At 44.0% G+C, this 19,724-nt stretch overlaps 1 protein-coding gene across 1 annotated transcript in view; it reads right to left on the reverse strand.

Moving 5' to 3' along the window:
- Positions 1-241: 241 nt before the first annotated feature.
- The window catches only part of zfyve19 (zinc finger, FYVE domain containing 19), a 29,446-nt gene continuing 9,963 nt past the window's right edge, over positions 242-19,724 (reverse strand). The window contains exons 2-11 of the mRNA XM_034195632.1: positions 17,889-18,010; positions 11,314-11,367; positions 11,096-11,235; positions 10,861-11,003; positions 9,294-9,402; positions 7,912-8,124; positions 7,304-7,380; positions 7,002-7,103; positions 2,594-2,757; positions 242-2,389 (exon numbers count right to left, since the gene is read on the reverse strand). Of these exons, the coding sequence (XP_034051523.1) occupies positions 2,311-2,389; positions 2,594-2,757; positions 7,002-7,103; positions 7,304-7,380; positions 7,912-8,124; positions 9,294-9,402; positions 10,861-11,003; positions 11,096-11,235; positions 11,314-11,367; positions 17,889-18,010 (1,203 nt within the window). The 3' untranslated portion in view covers positions 242-2,310. The remainder of the gene's footprint in view (positions 2,390-2,593; positions 2,758-7,001; positions 7,104-7,303; positions 7,381-7,911; positions 8,125-9,293; positions 9,403-10,860; positions 11,004-11,095; positions 11,236-11,313; positions 11,368-17,888; positions 18,011-19,724) is intronic.

Consider the following 19,724-nt stretch of genomic DNA (forward strand, 5'->3'; position numbering starts at 1 on the left):
GCAGCATCGCTGAAATCCAACATGGTATCGAAATTCAAGATGGCCGGCCATCGACCCCAAAACTATTTTTTCCTCACAAAAAAGTGTTTACTTATTTGATTTGCGTGATCTTGGTGTGAAATTGTAGGTTTTCAGGCATGCCAGATCAAATTTTTCATGTTCCAACAATATAATTTTCTTAGTGGCATAAACTGATATTTGACTGTGTTGACTGCAGATATTTAAAAAACAAAACAATATATTCAACACTAGACACCTTTTAATAGGCCTACATGCAGTAGTTTCAAGAGATAAACACATTACAAACATGCTGGATGGAAACCATAAATACCAAATATAATAAATGTCAATCTAATTTGGCACATAAGCAAAAGAAAACATAATAAATACCATAAATACCAAACAAAATAGAACTAAATGTAATTTGACATCAATCAAATAGGAGCATTTCTTTGCAAAAAGTGATTTTTAACCAATCAGTTATGTTAAGTGATATCGCAGCAATCTGGTGCTTCTTTCACCAAATGCACACTTTCTCCATTATCTCCTCCACTCCAGACCTCTTCCCACAGTCCTACAACACTCCACTGCAGAACATTCCGCTACTCTAAACTGGCTTTGTTTGGTCATTTATGAGCATTTCACCAAGAAGTTGTGACTTTAGTGTCGTCACATTAGATTTTTTTTTTTTTTTACTGTAACACTAACGTACTGGTACACGTCTGAAGAGGAAAAAGAGGAGCTGTGTATCATTACATACGTGTTTATTTTATGATCTGCAAGAAGCAATACACACTTTTCATCATTTGTTCAAGAGTTGACTAAGGCTGCACAATATTGGGAATATTTTTTTGCCCATAGCAATATATAATACTGCCATATATCAATATCTTAAGATCACCTTTTCCATATCCACTATAATGCTTCCACAAAAAAACAGAGACGATGAGGAGAGCATGCACATAACCGGTGTAGGACGCTCATTAATGTAGCAGCAGAAGGCTAGAACATTTCAAAGCGGCAAACTGAGTAAATCAAGTCTTTTAATCTGACCAGTTTTGTCCTTTCAGCAGCCCGTGGAAGAGACACCCTTGTTTTGGAAGATGTCTTCTGGAAATACTTTAATTCCTTATGGCGGAAATTGCTTGTGAATAAATGCAGCGTTTTTAAAGAAGTCCCACTGTGTTATAACACAGTGCTCCGGGTGCGTTTCTCAGCCTGAGCTGAAGGAGGCCACCAACAAGAACAAAAATAACTTATTATAAAAGCTGAAAGTCCTTTTGCAATTATTTTCCATTTATTCAGTGCTCATCACAGCCATCAGTCACCTCTTCAGCTTTCTGCTTGCACTGAAAGTAAACCCCATTAATGATTCACCAAGACAAAAAAAAGTTAATAGTTACACTATTAACAACAACATCAAGTCACTAATTATGAGGTTACAAAGGCAGGGCTACGACATCATCATTTCATAAATATTCTGTATTGGTTATCCACATGGTGACGTGAATCCAGCGTTCTCTGATTTATCCACTCTGGGATCCATTTTCACAAACTAGTTTTTGGCCACCAAAAACCAGACAAGCTGTGAGGGAGCTGCCTGCTGTTTTTTTTTAACTTCAGCTGAAAATGTTACTGAAGCAGTGCAGTGAAGGAGGCGGTGCACGGCACACACTCGCACTACCACGATCCTTTATTTGAGTAAATTCAAAGTATTCAACATTTTACGTTGGTTAGTCATAAACAAATGAAAGCAGATTTTGAGCCTCATCAGTTGGCAATGTAAATGTGCATGCTTAGAGTTAAACGTGCACGCTTAATTGAGTTAAACGTGCACGCTTAATTTAGTTAGACGTGCACCCTTAATTTAGTTAGACGTGCACCCTTAATTTAGTTAGACGTGCACCCTTAATTTAGTTAAACGTGCATCCTTAATTTAGTTAAATGTGCACCCTTAATTTCGTTAAACGTGCACCCTTAACTTCATTATGCCACATGGTGAAGTCCTGTGATGTAAGAATTGCACACATGCAATGGCGACGCTGAAACGATGTGCAGAGTCCTGTGTTGTGTCTGTACTACAGACTGTAAATACAGACATGCGCCACGTCCCCGGACCATCAATGTGCTAAATTCCAAAGCGCCGCTCACCACCAGGTGCGGCTGATCTCTTTGAAACAGAGAAACTTAATCTGTGTTTGTGTCTGAACACAAATCAGTGTTAGAATGTTCTTAACGGTCACCTAAAGTTGACCCGTGACGTCTGACGGTGATTGTGACCAACACCTACAGCTCGGTAACTTCTCACTATCACGACTTCCTCCTCTTCTTGGGCGCTGTGTATGTTGCTGTGCGATGCTCCATCCTGTCGTACTTATCGTGGCCTTCCCTGGGAAGAGAATGGAGAGCGCATGGATAGTTCATCGCCATGAATATTTTATGTTCATGCTGTTTAACAGCCTGTCCTCTGCGGTGTATCTGGGTCGCGGTGCACACGCCAAATCACAGGCCTCCGTCTGCGGGCTCGGCTTTCATGCACGCTTTAAGAAAACACGATTCTCACTGATGTGAAAGGATGTGAAGGCTGTTATACCTGAAGCAGCGGTTGCAGTAGAGGTCTCCTTCACAGGTGTGACAGCGGATGGTGGCGTCTCTGTTGCAGATGCAGCACCACGGAAGTTCATCTTCATCACTGTCTGATGGAAGCTCTTCTCTGGCAGAATGTGAAACTCTATTTTTTGGTGCTGGAGCTAGCGCCTTTAAAACACACCACAAGAAGACAGAAAGTTGGTGGTACCAGAAGAGGAATCTGCTGTGTTGTGAAGGTGTTCGTTGATTAGTAGAACATCTTAGGCGGCTCCAGAAGAGCATGAACATTTTAACCAAAGATTATAAATTTTCTCATTTATGACATCACCAAGTACCTACAGGTTTTTGATTCTGCCTTACGATACATAGAGCCACCCTTCAAGCAAATAGCACGGGTTGGCAGAGGAATTTATTCATGAAACCCTCTAATCAGGGCAGATGAAGAGTTTACATCGGAACAACAGGGCTACAAAATGCTACATTTGTGTTATTCTACATCCAAACTTCCAGGACGACTCTGATGCTCGTTATACTCATACACTAGTGTTCAGAATAATAGTAGTGATATGTGACTAAAAAGATTAATCCAGGTTTTGAGTATATTTCTTATTGTTACATGGGAAACAAGGTACCAGTAGATTCAGTAGATTCTCACAAATCCAACAAGACCAAGCATTCATAATATGCACACTCTTAAGGCTATGAAATTGGGCTATTAGTAAAAAAAAAAGTAGAAAAGGGGGTTTTCACAATAATAGCATCTGCTGTTGACACTACAAACGCAAAACTATTATGTTCAAACTGCTTTTTTAGTAATCCTGTGAATCACTAAACTAGTATTTAGTTGTATAACCACAGTTTTTCATGATTTCTTCACATCTACGAGGCATTAATTTTGTTGGTTTGGAACCAAGATTTTGCTGGTTTACTCATGCGCTTGGGGTCATTGTCTTGTTGAAACACCCATTTCAAGGGCATGACCTCTTCAGCATAAGGCAACATGACCTCTTCAAGTATTTTGACATATTCAAACTGATCCATGATACCTGGTATGCGATATATAGGCCCAACACCATAGTAGGAGAAACATGCCCATATCATGATGCTTGCACCACCATGCTTCACTGTCTTCACTGTGAACTGTGGCTTGAATTCAGAGTTTGGGGGTCGTCTCACAAACTGTCTGCGGCCCTTGGACCCAAAAAGAACAATTTTACTCTCTTCAGTCCACAAAATATTCCTCCAATTCTCTTTAGGTCAGTTGATGTGCTCTTTGGCAAATTGTAACCTCTTCTGCACGTCTTTTATTTAACAGAGGGACTTTGCGGGGGATTCTTGCAAATAAATTAGCTTCACACAGGCGTCTTCTAACTGTCACAGCACTTACAGGTAACTCCAGAGTGTCTTTGATCATCCTAGAGCTGATCAATGGGTGAGCCTTTGCCATTCTGGTTATTCTTCTATCCATTTTGATAGTTGTTTTCCATTTTCTTCCACGCGTCTGTTTTTTTTTTGTCCATTTTAAAGCATTGGAGATCATTGTAGATGAACAGCCTATAATTTTTTGCACCTGCATATACGTTTTCCCCTCTCCAATCAACTTTTTAATCAAACTACGCTGTTCTGAACAATGTCTTGAACGTCGCATTGTCCTCAGGATTTCAAAGAGAAAAGCATGTTCAACAGGTGCTGGCTTCATCCTTAAATAGGGGACACCTGATTCACACCTGTTTGTTACACAAAATTGACGAACTCACTGACTGAATGCCACACTACTATTATTGTGAACACCCCCTTTTCTACTTTTTTTTTTAACTAATAGCCCAATTTCATAGCCTTAAGAGTGTGAATATCATGAATGCTTGGTCTTGTTGGATTTGTGAGAATCTACTGAATCTACTGGTACCTTGTTTCCCATGTAACAATAAGAAATATACTCAAAACCTGGATTAATCTTTTTAGTCACATCGCACTACTATTATTCTGAACACTACTGTATGAGGCATGTACAACCGCTGGCAAAAATTATGGAATCACCGGCCTCGGAGGATGTTCATTCTGTTGTTTAATTTTGTAGAAAAAAAGCAGATCATAGACATGACACAAAACTAAAGTCATTTCAAATGGCAACTTTCTGGCTTTAAGAAACACTATAAGAAATCAAGAAAAAAAGATTGTGGCAGTCAGTAACGGTTACTTTTTTAGACCAAGCAGAGGAAAAAAATATGGACTCACTCAATTCTGAGGAATAAATTATGGAATCACCCTGTAAATTTCCATCCCCAAAACTAACACCTGCATCAAATCACATCTGCTCGTTGACATTAACCCTATGTCATGAAATTGACCCTATGTGTCTTTTTGCAAGGAATGTTTTCACAGTTTTTGCTCTATGGTAAGATGCATTATCTTCTTGAAAAATGATTTCATCATCCTTAAACATCAGAAAAGTGTCCAAAATATCAACGTAAACTTGTGCATTTATTGATGATGTAATGACAGCCATCTCCCCAGTGCCTTTACATGACATGCAGCCCCATATCATCAATGACTGTGGAAATTTACATGTTGTCTTCAGGCAGTCATCTTTATAAATCTCACTGGAACGGCACCAAACAAAAGTTCCAGCATCATCACCTTGCCCAATGCAGATTTGAGATTCATCACTGAATATGACTTTCATCCAGTCATCCACAGTCCACAATTGCTTTTCCTTAGCCCATTGTAACCTTGTTTTTTTCTGTTTAGGCGTTAATGATGCCTTTCGTTTAGCTTTTCTGTATGTAAATCCCATTTCCTTTAGGCAGTTTCTTACAGTTCGGTCACAGACGTTGACTCCAGTTTCCTCCCATTCGTTCCTCATTTGTTTTGTTGTGCATTTCGATTTTTGAGACATATTGCTTTAAGTTTTCTGTCTTGACGCTTTGATGTCTTCCTTGGTCTACCAGTATGTTTGCCTTTAACAACCTTCCCATGTTGTTTGTATTTGGTCCAGAGTTTAGACACAGCTGACTGTGAACAACCAACATCTTTTGCAACATTGCGTGATGATTTACCCTCTTTTAAGAGTTTGATAATCCTCTCCTTTGTTTCAACTGACATCTCTCATGTTGGAGCCATGATTCATGTCAGTCCACTTGGTGCAACAGCTCTCCAAGGTGAGATCACTCCTTTTTAGATGCAGACTAACAAGCAGATGTGATTTGATGCAGGTGTTAGTTTTGGGGATGAAAATTTACAGGGTGATTCCATAATTTATTCCTCAGAATTGAGTGAGTCCATATTTTTTTCCTCTGCTTGGTCTAAAAAAGTAACTGTTACTGACTGCCACAATCTTTTTTTCTTGATTTCTTATAGTGTTTCTTAAAGCCAGAAAGTTGCCATTTGAAATTACTTTAGTTTTGTGTCATGTCTGTGATCTGCTTTTTTTCTACAAAATTAAACAACTGAATGAACATCCTCCGAGGCCGGTGATTCCATAATTTTTGCCAGGGGTTGTAAATGGAATGATGTGTGCCTGTGAACAAAAAAACTCGGAGGTTTGATCCCATTTGTACCAAACTTGGTAGAAGGAAAATATAAATGAATGTAGTTGTTAAATGGCAAAGAACGATCATCTAATCTTCCTAAGATCTCAACCATTCAAGGGGGTTGAAATTGAAATAGTCACCTCGTACAGGTACTTAGGTATCATCATTGACCAGAATCTGTCTTCCAAAACACCACACACTGAAAACCTCATCTCCACGCTGAAAGTCAAATTAGGTCTCTTCTTTAGGAACAGATCCAATGCCTCAATCACAACAAGACCGTACTTGATATCAGCAGCTTTTAGATGCTGGTGATTTCTTGTTTTTGATCAGTGTCTTCAGACGTTAGCTGCTGTGTACCACTGAGCTATGTGTTTGATTCCTGATTGTGGATATATACATATATATATATATATACATATATATATATATATACATATATATATATATATACATATATATATATATACATATATATATATATATATATACATATATATATATATATACATATATATATACATATATATATATATATATACATATATATATATATATACATATATATATATATATACATATATATATATATACTCGTATATATATATAAAGGGTTCGGGTTACGGGTAAGAATGAACAGTACACTGAAGTGGTGTATCACTTAATGTTGGCCACATGATCTTTGGCTTTGGGTCACCTTAAAAGGTTAAACTCAAAGTCATGGATGACACATGATCACAGGATGGTGTGCTTGCCAAAGATAAAGTAATTCAACTTCAACAGAATTGATCCAACATGAAGCCCACATACAATCAGATGAGATAGCATCACAGAGAGTTAATGTGCACGAAGCAGAATCTGTGGCGAGCTGTGGGTTATTACAGGCTTCTTTGTGTTCGTTGTCTTCTGCACATTCTTTCGTGCACTGTGCTCGAAGGGGATGTTGTAGCCACTGGCCTCATCCAACGCAGCCTCCTCTGAGAGCTGCAACGAAAAACACACCAAGAAAGGAATCTCACAAATGACACCAGATCAGGACTTTGTGGTTGTTGCACGCAGACTGAATTCACTCCCTGAGATCTTTAAAGGTGTGTCAACTACAAGGTATCACAACTCAAACTGGTTTCTCCACAACAGCACTGGAGATGAATTAATAGAGTTTGTTTTTGCCTTAAGACTCAGACCTGTTTTAAGACTCTGCTCACAGCTTCTTCCTCAGTCTCGTCCTCGCTGCTACGGTGCTGGAACTCTGCCACAGTAACTGAATGTGAGACCACAAACACAGGGGCACACAGATTACTTCTGGAAACCAGCAGAACTCCTGCTCTTCATCACATTTTCTGACATCCTGGGGTGAAGGTGTGAAGGTCAACCAGACACCTTACAGGTCACACTGAATGAATTAAAGCATGACTGCTTCTTTTTCTTCTGTCTTTTTAAATTAAAAAACTGTGCATTGGTCCAAACTCTCTCTCTCTAATTAACCTGATACTTTCACACACTGTAGGATTACCAGGACCTGATGAGTCTAAATTCAAGTTTTAGATACTTTTTTAGTAAAGAAAACAATAATGTTCCTATGTGACCATCCAGGAATCAAAAAATATTCTTTGACTGACTTTGCATGAAGCAGAAACTGAGGCTCAGTCGTCCTTGACCTTCAGCTAGATCTGGACCCAGATTGTAGAATTACTCAAAACACTCTGACATTTTAAAGATTGACCTTCATCTCTGATTCTGATCCAGAACCTTTCACACACAGATCACTTGGGCACAAAGCAGACTGAAGTACCTTTGTCTGGGTTGAGGCCTTTCAGCTGGGCCAGCTTCTTTGCCATGTGCAGGATCTCATCTTGATTGTGTTCCTCCTTCTTCAACTCCTCCATGGCCTCCTCCAGGAGACGAGACTTCTCAGCCTCCAAATGTATGGCCTCCTCCTGGTGATTATCTAAATTCTCCTCCATGGTTCCTCTCTCTGGCCTGTTGAGGTCACTAATACAGCCACCTAAAAAAAAAAAAAAAAAAAACACACACAAAGTGTCAAATCCACTCAAAACTTAATCATAACTGTGTCATTAACAAAAGGCATCAGAGGGGTGACGCATTCCCTGCACACACACGTAATCAATGTGTTTGCTGGATTATAGTGAAGTCAAATGATGTTTTACAACATGACAAATGCTGAGCAGATAAACAGGAGCGAGCCCTGTTGGTTACAGAATTATTCTGGAAAATTTGATTTTTGTGCAGTAGTTTAGAAGACTTTCACCTTTGACCAATCTTCCCCAAGAGTTAATCAATATAGCACTTTCCAGTTAAACATACAAAGTGCTTTAAAAATAAAATTACAATAAAATACACTTACACTCACAAGCCACTTTATTAGGTACACCTTGATAGTACCAGGTTGGGCCCCCTTTTGCCTTCAGAACTGCCTTAATTCTTTGTGGCATAGATTCAACAAGGTGTTGGAAACAGTCCTGAGATATTGGTCCATACTGACATGACGGCATCATGCAGTCGCCTGTTCAACCAGTCTATCCATCATCCTCTGACCTCAACAAAGTATCTGCTCACTGGATATCTTCTCTTCTTCTGTTCATTCTCTGTAAACTCTAGAGATGGTTGTGTGCTAAAATCTCAGTAGAGCAGCAGTTTCCAAAACACTCAGAGCAGCCCGTCCGGCACCAACAACTACGCCACCTTCAAAGTCACTTAGATCCTCTTTCTCCCTCATTCTGATTCTTAGTGTGAACTTCAGCAAATGGTTTTCACCACACCTACATGATTAAATGCAATGAGTGGCTGCCATGTGATTGGCTGATTAGCTATTAGTGTTAACAAGCAATTGAACATGTGTACCTAAGAAAGTGGCCGTGTGTGTGTGTGTGTGTGTGTGTGTGTGTGTGTGTGTGTGTTGTGTGTGTGTGTGTGTGTGTGTGTGTGTGTGTGTGTGTGTGTGTGTGTGTGTGTGTGTGTGTGTGTGTGTGTGTGTGTGTGTGCATGTGTACAACAGTGTAACTAAAAAGGAAATTTGAAAGTCATAAAAAAATTCAAATGCAAACCACACAAAAACATTCAAAATGTTAACAAAAAATTAAAAATCATCATGGACTGAATGTGGCTGAGCACAATACCACAATAATTAATAACTGAATGTGTGAGAACTCTTACTGTATTCAGGGTTTGGTTGCTGGTTGTCGATGGCAACCTCCTCTGTCATCTGCGTTAAGAGACTATCAACTTGCTCCGTCTGAGTCCTGTTATCTGGAGGCTGGTGGACCTGAACACGACCAAACATACATCTGTAAATAATTACAGCAAAGTATTAATCTTCTTCTAAAAGACCTCAAATACTTTAAGATTAGGAGTGACTGCTGTACTGCAAATGAGTGCAACTGCAGACTGCTGAATCTTGTCTCCATCACATGTGCTGTGATTTGAAAAGTCAGTTTGCAGTTTAGTACAACACCTGCAGAAATGTGCACTTCTGCAAACAAGACCCAGGCAGAGACTGATGGCAAAAAATAAAGACACATTTTGCTGTTTACAACTGTAAACTGTGCTCTTCAGGAGAAATTCCATCCTTCCGGCAAACTTTTGTAACTTACAACTCAGTGTAAAAAAACTCTCAAAATCAAAATTTTCATACATTAATAGTGAGCGGTCAAAGCTCTGCGTGCCAAAAAAATGATGCATTTAGAACATTTATGAATGGCTTTTTTTTACTGAATTTTTCGGTTTAAGTAGGAAATGTAGTTGAAACCAAGAAATTCTCACATCGGCCAATAGATGATGACAAAAGATGCTCAAATGTGCAACGTGGTGTCCACCGTTTATTCATCTGAGAGGTTAACGTCTGGTGAAAATAATATCAAATATAACACACTGCTCAAATACCCTCGGCTGTATGAGCATAAAAATAGGAAACAGAATGTGACCTTTTGACCTCTTACAATAGGTCAAGGTTAGCCATCTATGAACTTGTCCAAGGTCTGTGTCTCAAGAATGTTCCCTGTGAATCTGAAGACTCTGGCAGTAACAGGACTGGACTCATGCCGAGCACAGACAGACGGACAGATGCAAACCCTTCTCAATACCTGATGGTCACATTTTGGCCTCAGGTAAAAATCAATTTACACTTTTGTCCTTTATCTTTATGGGCAACTTACTGTTATACTAAAAGTCCTTAAAATAATTCAGGATTCTATTTGCACTTTGTTGAATTTTCAACTATTTTAGCAGTAGGTCCAGTCCAGGAGCACGGCCTCGATCCGTACGCAGGTCCTAATTTATCCAAAGTGGTTTCCACATGAAGCTGGAAGCTGCAGCTTCATTTTTCCTCCCAGAAAATTTTGCAGCAACAATATGGGACAGACAGCCAGACAGGTACACAAAACCCTGCTATCAAAGTGCGTTTGGGCCGAGTGGCAAAATCGGAGCATCAAATCTTAAGAGCGATGACTAATCTTGTGTCGACAAATCTTCATCTCCAAATTAGAAGCAAAAATATGAAATTTAAAAAGATTTTTGTCTGAAACAAGTTCACACAAGTACAATCAATCTCTGATTATACATTAGTTCCATCACACAAAGATACTTAAACTTTTCACATGTATTCAGTCTGTATATGAACAACCGTCATGGACCTGCTGCGCCTGAAGACACTGCTGCATGGCAACAGAGTCATTTAAAACACTTAGGAGAAAGTCGAGGGTAAGGGGACGGGGGACGGGCTCACAAGTGGAGGAGCTCGAGAACGTGGAGGTTGACCCTGTAATGCTGACAGACGATCCTCCATCTCCTGAGTTGAAGGCACTGAGCGGCTTGGAGCTTTCAAAGCAGCGAGGCGAGATTCAATCTCCTTCTCAGATGGGACAGACTCTGAAGATGAGGTCAAAAGTCATAGATGTCACAAAATTATAACATTTTTAAAAACAGAAAAACACCAACTTCCCAGATTGTGATCATCTTACTTGGTACTGTGTCCTTTTTCAGCTGTTCAAGCCTTTCAGCGATGGTCTGATCTTTACTGAGTCCTACGTGAGGGCTTTTACCTCCTCCATGCAGTACAGACGGGGTCATCTGATGTTTGGCCTCAAGTGCTGCCACCCGTCTGAGGAATGTATTCTTTTATATTCTTTTATATATTTATAGTGCCGTCTTCACAAAATAAATCCTATACAGTACATACTTTTTATAATTCTCAGGCGGGGACCATTTTCCAGTAGTGCTTGGAGATTTCCCCCTATAAAACCAAGCAGAACAAATTCAGATACAAAAACAGCTTTGACTCTTTTCAAAAGCTATTCTAAAGTAATTGCTACTTTTTGTTGGCCTTTATGACAAACTTCAAGATTTCTTCAGTTTATAAAAAGTGAAGAAGCTACTTGGATGCGCATCCAAATGTCTGAAAGACCAGCAAGAAGTCGAGTTGATGCAGAGCAAACTTCAAGCTATCTCCAACCTGGATGACTGGGAACCTTCATCAACAGTTTTAAAAGTTTAGTGTTGGGGGGGAACCTCCACCAACAAGAAATGTGCATAGTTTTGAGTACCATATTTTCCAGAATCAAAGTTGTTTTTTTTTTAAACTAGTTTGGGAGGTCCTGTGACTTATATACCAAAAAATCAGGCATTTAGTAATATTTATTTCAGACTTGTTGTTGTGTGGGCCGCCAGAAGAGGAGGTACTGCTGGCCCACCATCAGAGGGCGCCCTGCCTGAAGTGCGGGCTTCAGGCACGAGAGGGCGCTGCCGCCACGGACACAGCCGGGGGTGACAGCTGTCATTCATTATCTCTTGACAGCTGTCACCCATCTACACTACATCATCTCACGCCATAAAGACCGGACGTCATCTCCAGCTCGTTGCCGAGATATCATCTACCTGTGAAGGTACTTTTCTCTGCTGACTTAAATCATTGAGTAATAACCTGAACTTCTTTGCAGCCGTATTCCTGTGGCGTTTCATTATCTGTGGATTGGCGTAAAGTGTGATCAGCGACGGCGTCGCTTCACACTCCAACCAGATAAGTGATTTAACAGGAGCTGCACGAGTGTGTGATTACAGGTGGAGGTGACTTTCCACCTTCTGACTGTTTTTGTTACTGGGTGTGCACACACCCACATCTCACTGTTTGTGCTCCTCACCAGCAGTACCAGATCCGACAGTCGGGGACGGTGATCACCTGGGAATTCGGGACTTGGCGGCTCCAGTATTCACCAGGTTCGGTGGCGGTGGAAATCGTGTGGTTAAGACTCTTCTCGGAACAGACGTCTTCTATCCTCGAGCCTGCCCCACACGTCACCTTTGTGTATTGACTGCTATCAGATTCTGTGATTGTCTGTATAATCGTTGTGCACATTCACAACATTAAATTGTTACCTTTTGGCTCATCTATTGACCGTTCATTTGCACCCCCTGTTGTGGGCCCGTGTCACTACACTTTCCCCAACAGGATATCTCGGCCATTGTCATGGATCCCAAGGGGCGTCAACCATCTGTTGGACAGCCTATGGATGAGCAGGGTGCACAGGCGTCGGCTGGAGGCGTGATTGGTGAGTTGCAGCACATCCTCACGACCTTTACCGCTCGGATGGACCTGATGACCAAGCAAAACATCATCCTTAATCGCAGGATGGAGGCTCTCACCGCGCAGGTGGAAGCGCGCGCTCAGGGCGCTGCTGCAGCTCCTCCTCCTGCCGACCCGGTGCCGAATACAGACATTCCACTGGTCATTCAACAACCCCCCCCACCATCCCCTGAAGCATACATAAGCCCCCCAGAGCCGTACGGAGGTTGTGTGGAGACGTGCGCGGACTTTCTTATGCAGTGTTTGCTCGTCTTTGCACAGCGTCCCGTGATGTACGCGTCTGACGCCAGTAAGGTGGCTTACGTGATTAATTTGCTTCGAGGTAAGGCACGCGCTTGGGCTACAGCGCTTTGGGAGCAAAGTTCACGGCTCCTTGCCTCTTATACTGGGTTTGTGAGGGAGCTCAGAACTGTTTTTGATCACCCTAACAGAGGCGAAACCGCGTCTACCGTGCTGCTGTCAATGAGACAGGGGCGCCGGAGTGCAGCCGAATATGCAGTCGACTTCCGCATCACGGCTGCGAGATCCAGCTGGAATATGACTGCGCTCCGCGCCGCCTTCATAAACGGACTGTCGTCGGTCATGAAGGAGCACCTGGTGGCTAAGGAGGAACCGCGGGATTTGGCTGAGCTTATCGATTTGGTTATACGATTGGACAATCGGTTAGAAGAACGCTGACGGGAGCGAGGTGAAGGGCGTGGTCAGGCACAAGCCGTCCCTCTTCCTCCCGGGTCCGAAAGGGAGCCGTCTTCCCCACGCGCCACAGCGCTCCGTGTGGCTACAGCTCCCCCTGCTGACGATGCTAGGGACACGAGCAGGGCCACATTCAGACAGAGGAGGCTGGTCCGCGGGGAGTGCTTTGTCTGCGGCTCGAGTGAGCATCAGCAGAGAGACTGCCTCAAACGGTCAAAACACAAACGCCCGCCCTTAGAGACTGGGCTGAGGGGGGGTCAAAACATTCACGTGGGTCATACACATCTTTCAACACGACTCCCAGTTACAATCCTGAGCGGGGATTTAACCCTTCAAGCCCCAGCACTGGTGGACACGGGGTCAGAAGGGAATCTGCTGGATAGCAGATGGGCAAGGGAGGTAGGGCTCCCTCTGGTGGCGCTTTCTTCGCCAGTGAAGGTGCGAGCACTAGATGGCACTCTTCTCCCTTTTATCACACACAAGACACTACCTGTAACCCTGGCAGTGTCTGGGAATCACCGGGAGGAGATTGAGTTTTTTTGTAACTCCTTCTACCTCCCGCGTGATTTTGGGCTTCCCATGGATGATTAAACACAATCCCCGGATTGATTGGCCATCTGGGGTTGTGGCTCAGTGGAGCGAAACCTGCCACCGGAATTGTTTAGGATCCTCGGTTCCTCCCGGTGTAAATGCTAATGAGGAGGTTAAAGTCCCTCCCAATCTGACGGCGGTGCCGGTTGAGTACCACGATCTTGCTGACGTCTTCAGCAAGGATCTGGCGCTCACCCTTCCCCTGCACCGTCCGTACGATTGTGCCATTGATTTGGTCCTGGGCGTTGAGTTCCCGTCCAGCAGGCTGTACAATCTCTCACGTCCTGAGCGCGAATCAATGGAGACCTACATCCGGGACTCATTAGCTGCCGGGTTGATCTGGAATTCCACCTCCCCGATGGGTGCAGGTTTCTTTTTTGTGGGCAAGAAAGATGGCGGACTCCGTCCATGCATTGATTACAGGGGGCTGAAGGACATAACGGTTCGTAATCGATACCCTTTACCCCTGTTGGATTCAGTGTTCACGCACCTGCATGGAGCCAAAATTTTCACCAAACTGGACCTTAGGAATGCGTACCACCTGGCTTGGATCCGGAAGGGAGATGAATGGAAGACGGCATTCAACACCCCATTAGGTCATTTTTAGTACCTGGTCATGCCGTTCGTCCTCACTAACGCCCCCGCGACGTTCCAAGCATTGGTAAACGACATCTTGCGGGACTTCCTGCACCGATTCGTCTTCGTATATCTGGATGACATACTCATCTTTTCCCCGGACCCTGAGACTCATGTCCAGCATGTACGTCAGGTCCTGCAGCGGTTGTTGGAGAACCGGCTGTTTGTGAAGGGCGAGAAGTATGAGTTTCACTGCATCTCTTTGTCCTTCCTGGGGTTCATCATCTCCTCCAACTCCGTCGCCCCTGATCCGGCCAAGGTTGCGGCGGTGAGAGATTGGCCCCAACCAACAAGCCGTAGGAAGCTGCAACAGTTCCTCGGCTTTGCAAATTTCTACAGGAGGTTCATTAAGGGCTACAGTCAGGTAGTTAGCCCCCTGACAGCCCTGACCTCTCCAAAAGTCCCCTTCACCTGGTCGGATCGGTGCGAAGCCGCGTTCAAGGAGTTGAAACGCTGTTTCTCATCTGAAGACGAAGTCAAGACTGAGCTGTCGGATCCACCGGAGCCCATCATTCCGGATTCCACTATCGTGGCCACCCTCACCTGAGACGTGGAGAAGACCGTCCGGGAGGCCCTGGCACGGAGCCCAGACCCCAGAACAGGGCCGAAGAACAGACTCTACGTCCCACCAGAGGCAAGAACTGCTGTCTTGGATTTCTGTCACGGTTCTAAGCTCTCCTGTCATCCGGGGGTGCGAAGGACCGTGGCAGTGGTCCGGCAGCGCTTCTGGTGGGCGTCCCTGGAGGCCGACGTCCGGGAATATATCCAGGCCTGCACCACCTGTGCCAGGGGCAAGGCAGACCACCAGAAGGCACAGGGACGTCTTCAGCCACTTCCTGTGCCTCATCGCCCCTGGTCCCACATCGGTCTGGATTTTGTCATGGGCCTCCCGCCATCCCAGGGCATGACGACCATCTTCACGCTAGTGGACCGGTTCTCCAAGGCGGCCCACTTCGTGGCCCTCCCGAAGCTCCCCACAGCCCAGGAGACTGCAGACCTCCTGGTCCACCACGTCGTCCGTCTGCATGGGATACCTACCGACATCATCTCTGATCATGGAGCCTCTTGTCCGGGTATCACCCGCAGACCAATGGACAGGAAGAACGGGCCAATCAGGAATTGGCGCAAGCCCTGCGCTGTGTGACATCCGCACACCCGACGGCCTGGAGTGAACATCTGGCCTGGATCGAGTATGCGCATAACAGCCAGGTCTCCTCTGCCACCGGCCTCTCCCCATTTGAGGTGTGTTTGGGGTATCAGCCCCCATTGTTTCCCATGGTGGAGGGAGAGGTCGGTGTGCCCTCGGTCCAGGCCCACCTGCGGAAGTGCCGTTGGGTGTGGCGCTCCGCCCGTTCTGCCTTGTTGAAGGCCCGGACGAGGGCGAAGACCCATGCAGACCGCCGGCGATCCCCGGCCCCTGCTTACCAGCCCGGGCAGGAGGTGTGGCTATCCACGAAGGACATCCCCCTCCAGGTGGACTCCCCGAAACTCAAGGACAAGTATATTGGACCATACAAAATCCTCAAAATCCTCAGCCCTGCCGCAGTGAAGCTCCAACTCCTGGCTTCACTGCGGATCCACCCGGTCTTTCATGTGTCAAGGATCAAACCTCACCACACCTCACCCCTCTGTGCTCCCGGACCAGCACCGCCTCCTGCCCGGATCATCGACGGGGAGCCGGCTTGGACGGTGCGCCGGCTCCTGGACGTCCGTCGGATGGGCCGGGGGTTCCAGTATTTGGTGGACTGGGAGGGGTATGGACCCGAAGAACGCTCCTGGGTGAAGAGGAGCTTCATCCTGGATCCGGCCCTCCTGGCCGATTTCTACCGCCGTCACCCGGACAAGCCTGGTCGGGCGCCAGGAGGCGCCCGTTGAGGGGGGGGTCCTGTTGTGTGGGCCGCCAGAAGAGGAGGTACTGCTGGCCCACCACCAGAGGGCGCCCTGCCTGAAGTGCGGGCTTCAGGCACGAGAGGGCACTGCCGCCATGGACACAGCCGGGGGGTGACAGCTGTCAAGAGATAATGAGTGACAGCTGTCACCCATCTACACTACATCATCTCACTCCATAAAGACCGGACGTCATCTCCACCTCGTTGCCGAGATATCATCTACCTGTGAAGGTACTTTTCTCTGCTGACTTAAATCATTGAGTAATAACCTGAACTTCTTTGCAGCCGTATTCCTGTGGCGTTTCATTATCTGTGGATTGGCGTAAAGTGTGATCAGCGACGGCTTCACTTCACACTCCAACCAGATAAGTGATTTAACAGGAGCTGCACGAGTGTGTGATTAGAGGTGGAGGTGACTTTCCACCTTCTGACTGTTTTGTTACTGGGTGTGCACACACCCACATCTCACTGTTTGTGCTCCTCGCCAGCAGTACCAGATCCGACAGTCGGGGACGGTGATCACCTGGGAATTCGGGACTTGGCGGCTCCAGTATTCACCAGGTTCGGTGGCGGTGGAAATCGTGTGGTTACGGCTCTTCTCGGAACAGACGTCTTCTATCCTCGAGCCTGCCCACACGTCACCTTTGTGTATTGACTGCTATCAGATTCTGTGATTGTCTGTATAATCGTTGTGCACATTCACAACATTAAATTGTTACCTTTTGGCTCATCTATTGACCGTTCATTTGCACCCCCTGTTGTGGGTCCGTGTCACTACACTTTCCCCAACACTTGTCCAGGAATCAAAGCACAAAAAAAAAAGAAGTGAACCCCAATAATAGGTATATAACTTTTATTTAACCAGATAAAAAGCCCATTGAGATCAAAATCTGTTTTACAAGGGTGGCCTGGCCACAAAAGGCAGCAGCACATGTCATAATAGACAGGTTAAGAGCCAATATTTTGAAAAGTTCAGGCAGGTTTACATTAGGGTGTGATTCAAGCCGACTTGAATTTCAACGAAACCTACCAAGAAATGAACTTTCCCAAAATTTCTCGACCGAAAACCAAATGGTGACCTTGCCAGGGGTCATCAAAGTTCAAGGCAAAAATAAGCAAAAACTGGTATTTCATTAAATTTCCATCTTTCAATTGGTGTAACATGTCTGGGTTCACCCACCTGTAAGTGGGTCCTCAGGTGTCAGGGAGGATTTACTTCTGAGAATACATGACCCACTAGTACCAGACTACACTGGTGAAAGATTATTGAGAAGAACTACTCCTAAGAGCTTTATTCAATGGTTCCTAAACTTCACTGTACACAAGCTTTATTCAATGGTTCCTAAACTTCACTGTACACGTTACCTGGTGAGACTGTCGTAGCACTGTTTGCACACTTTCTGCTGGCTGCTTCCACAGCGAGGCACCACAGCACTGAAGTTCAGACAGCCAGAGCAGAAGCAGTGGCTACAGTTCTTACAGCCAAGCTGTGAAGACACACAAATCTGATTCACCGGACAACAATAAACAAAACCTGCTGCAACTATATTTAACTAAAATATCAATTATTTTCTCCATCCATCGATTAATTGTTTTGTCTATAAACTGTAAGAAAACCATGAAAACTGTCCGTCGGTGTTTGCCAAAGCCCAAGATGACGCCCTCTAATATCTCATTTTGTCCGCCACCAAATGATATTCAGGGTTTAAACACATTTAAAAAACTAAAATCAAAGAATTTCTTGATCCTTTCATGCTTCAGCAGATCGGATATGGTTCTGAATCTTGATTTAGCACAAGTTTTACACCAGATGTCCTTCCTGACCAGTGTTGCCACAGTTACTTTGAAAAAGTAATCCAATGACTGACTACTCCTTGAAAAAGTAACTTAGTTACTTTACTGATTACTCAATTTTAAAAAGTAACTAAGTTAGATTACTAGTTACTATGACTGTAACTGCAAAACAAAATTTCTATCCTACATTGTTTATAAATGTAACTATTAAATTCTTTCTAAACATTTTAGTTGTTGAAATCATAATAATAATTATTATTATTATCATTAGGTAGTATTAGTAGAATGAAAAAATGTCTTCAAAAGTTGACCACTAATCTGGGGTGTTGCCTTAGCCGTGTTACCCCCATGCCCCCTTTCTGTCTGGATTCACCACTGGTTTGCTGTCTGAGAAGGAACAATGGATAACATGCATTTATGCAGAAAACACAACCAGACTGACAGGTAAGAAAGATTTAACACGTTTTTTTTTGTTTTTTTTATGTCATAACACAAAACACTCAATGTTTCGAGAGCAGTCAGTAATTTCTTGTCAATTATAATTTCATGATTTGGCACTGACTGTCCCCTCCCACAAATTATGTCTACTGTGTAGGAGGGGAGATGATGGTCTAGTGGTTAAAGCGTTGGGCTTGAGACCAGAGGATCCTCAGTTCAAATCTCAGCCTGATCGGAAAAATCACTAAGGGCCCTTGGGCAAGGTCCTTAATCCCCTAGCTGCTCCCGGTGTGTAATGGGCGCCTTGCATGGCAGCAGTCTCACATTGGGGTGAATGTGAGGCATTATTGTAAAGAGCTTTGAGTGTCTGATGCAGATGGAAAAGCGTTATATAAATGCAGTCCATTTATTTACCATTTATACCATCCTCAGAAAGCAACTATAGGTGGATTTGGGTGGGGAAAAAAAGCATTAATATTTGTTGTTAACATGTCATGAGTCTTCAGCTGTTTTTAGCGAAGAGACACAGAGTGGTACAGTTTTAATGAAAAAAAAGAGCATAAAAATATCTTTGTAAAGGTCAGTACAGGTTGAGAGACGACAGCTGTTTTTCAACTCGGAGCTGCTGCACAAAATCGCAGAAGAACAGCTCGTTTTAAAAATATTAAAAACCCAGCGACCTGCAAAAGTGGGTCGCATGATGACATCACCACTCTCAACCAGTCACAGCGTATTCCGGACAAATACCCAAAGTCAGTCCTCTTCCGGTCACGGAGGATTATCCACTGCCTTATGAAAATAGTTGGAATTTCGTAGTACAGTCACTTGCCCAGTTCTGGATCATTGCCGGTTCTGGATCACTGCTGTACTATTTGTGCCGCCATTTCTCGTAAACAGCGTGAATAAGCTAATACTTGGTACTAATGGAAAGACTGATGTTTTGTCTACAAATGACCACAAGCTCGACAG

The sequence above is a fragment of the Thalassophryne amazonica genome, chromosome 19, assembly GCF_902500255.1.
Source record: "Thalassophryne amazonica chromosome 19, fThaAma1.1, whole genome shotgun sequence".
Classification (NCBI taxonomy): domain Eukaryota; kingdom Metazoa; phylum Chordata; class Actinopteri; order Batrachoidiformes; family Batrachoididae; genus Thalassophryne; species Thalassophryne amazonica.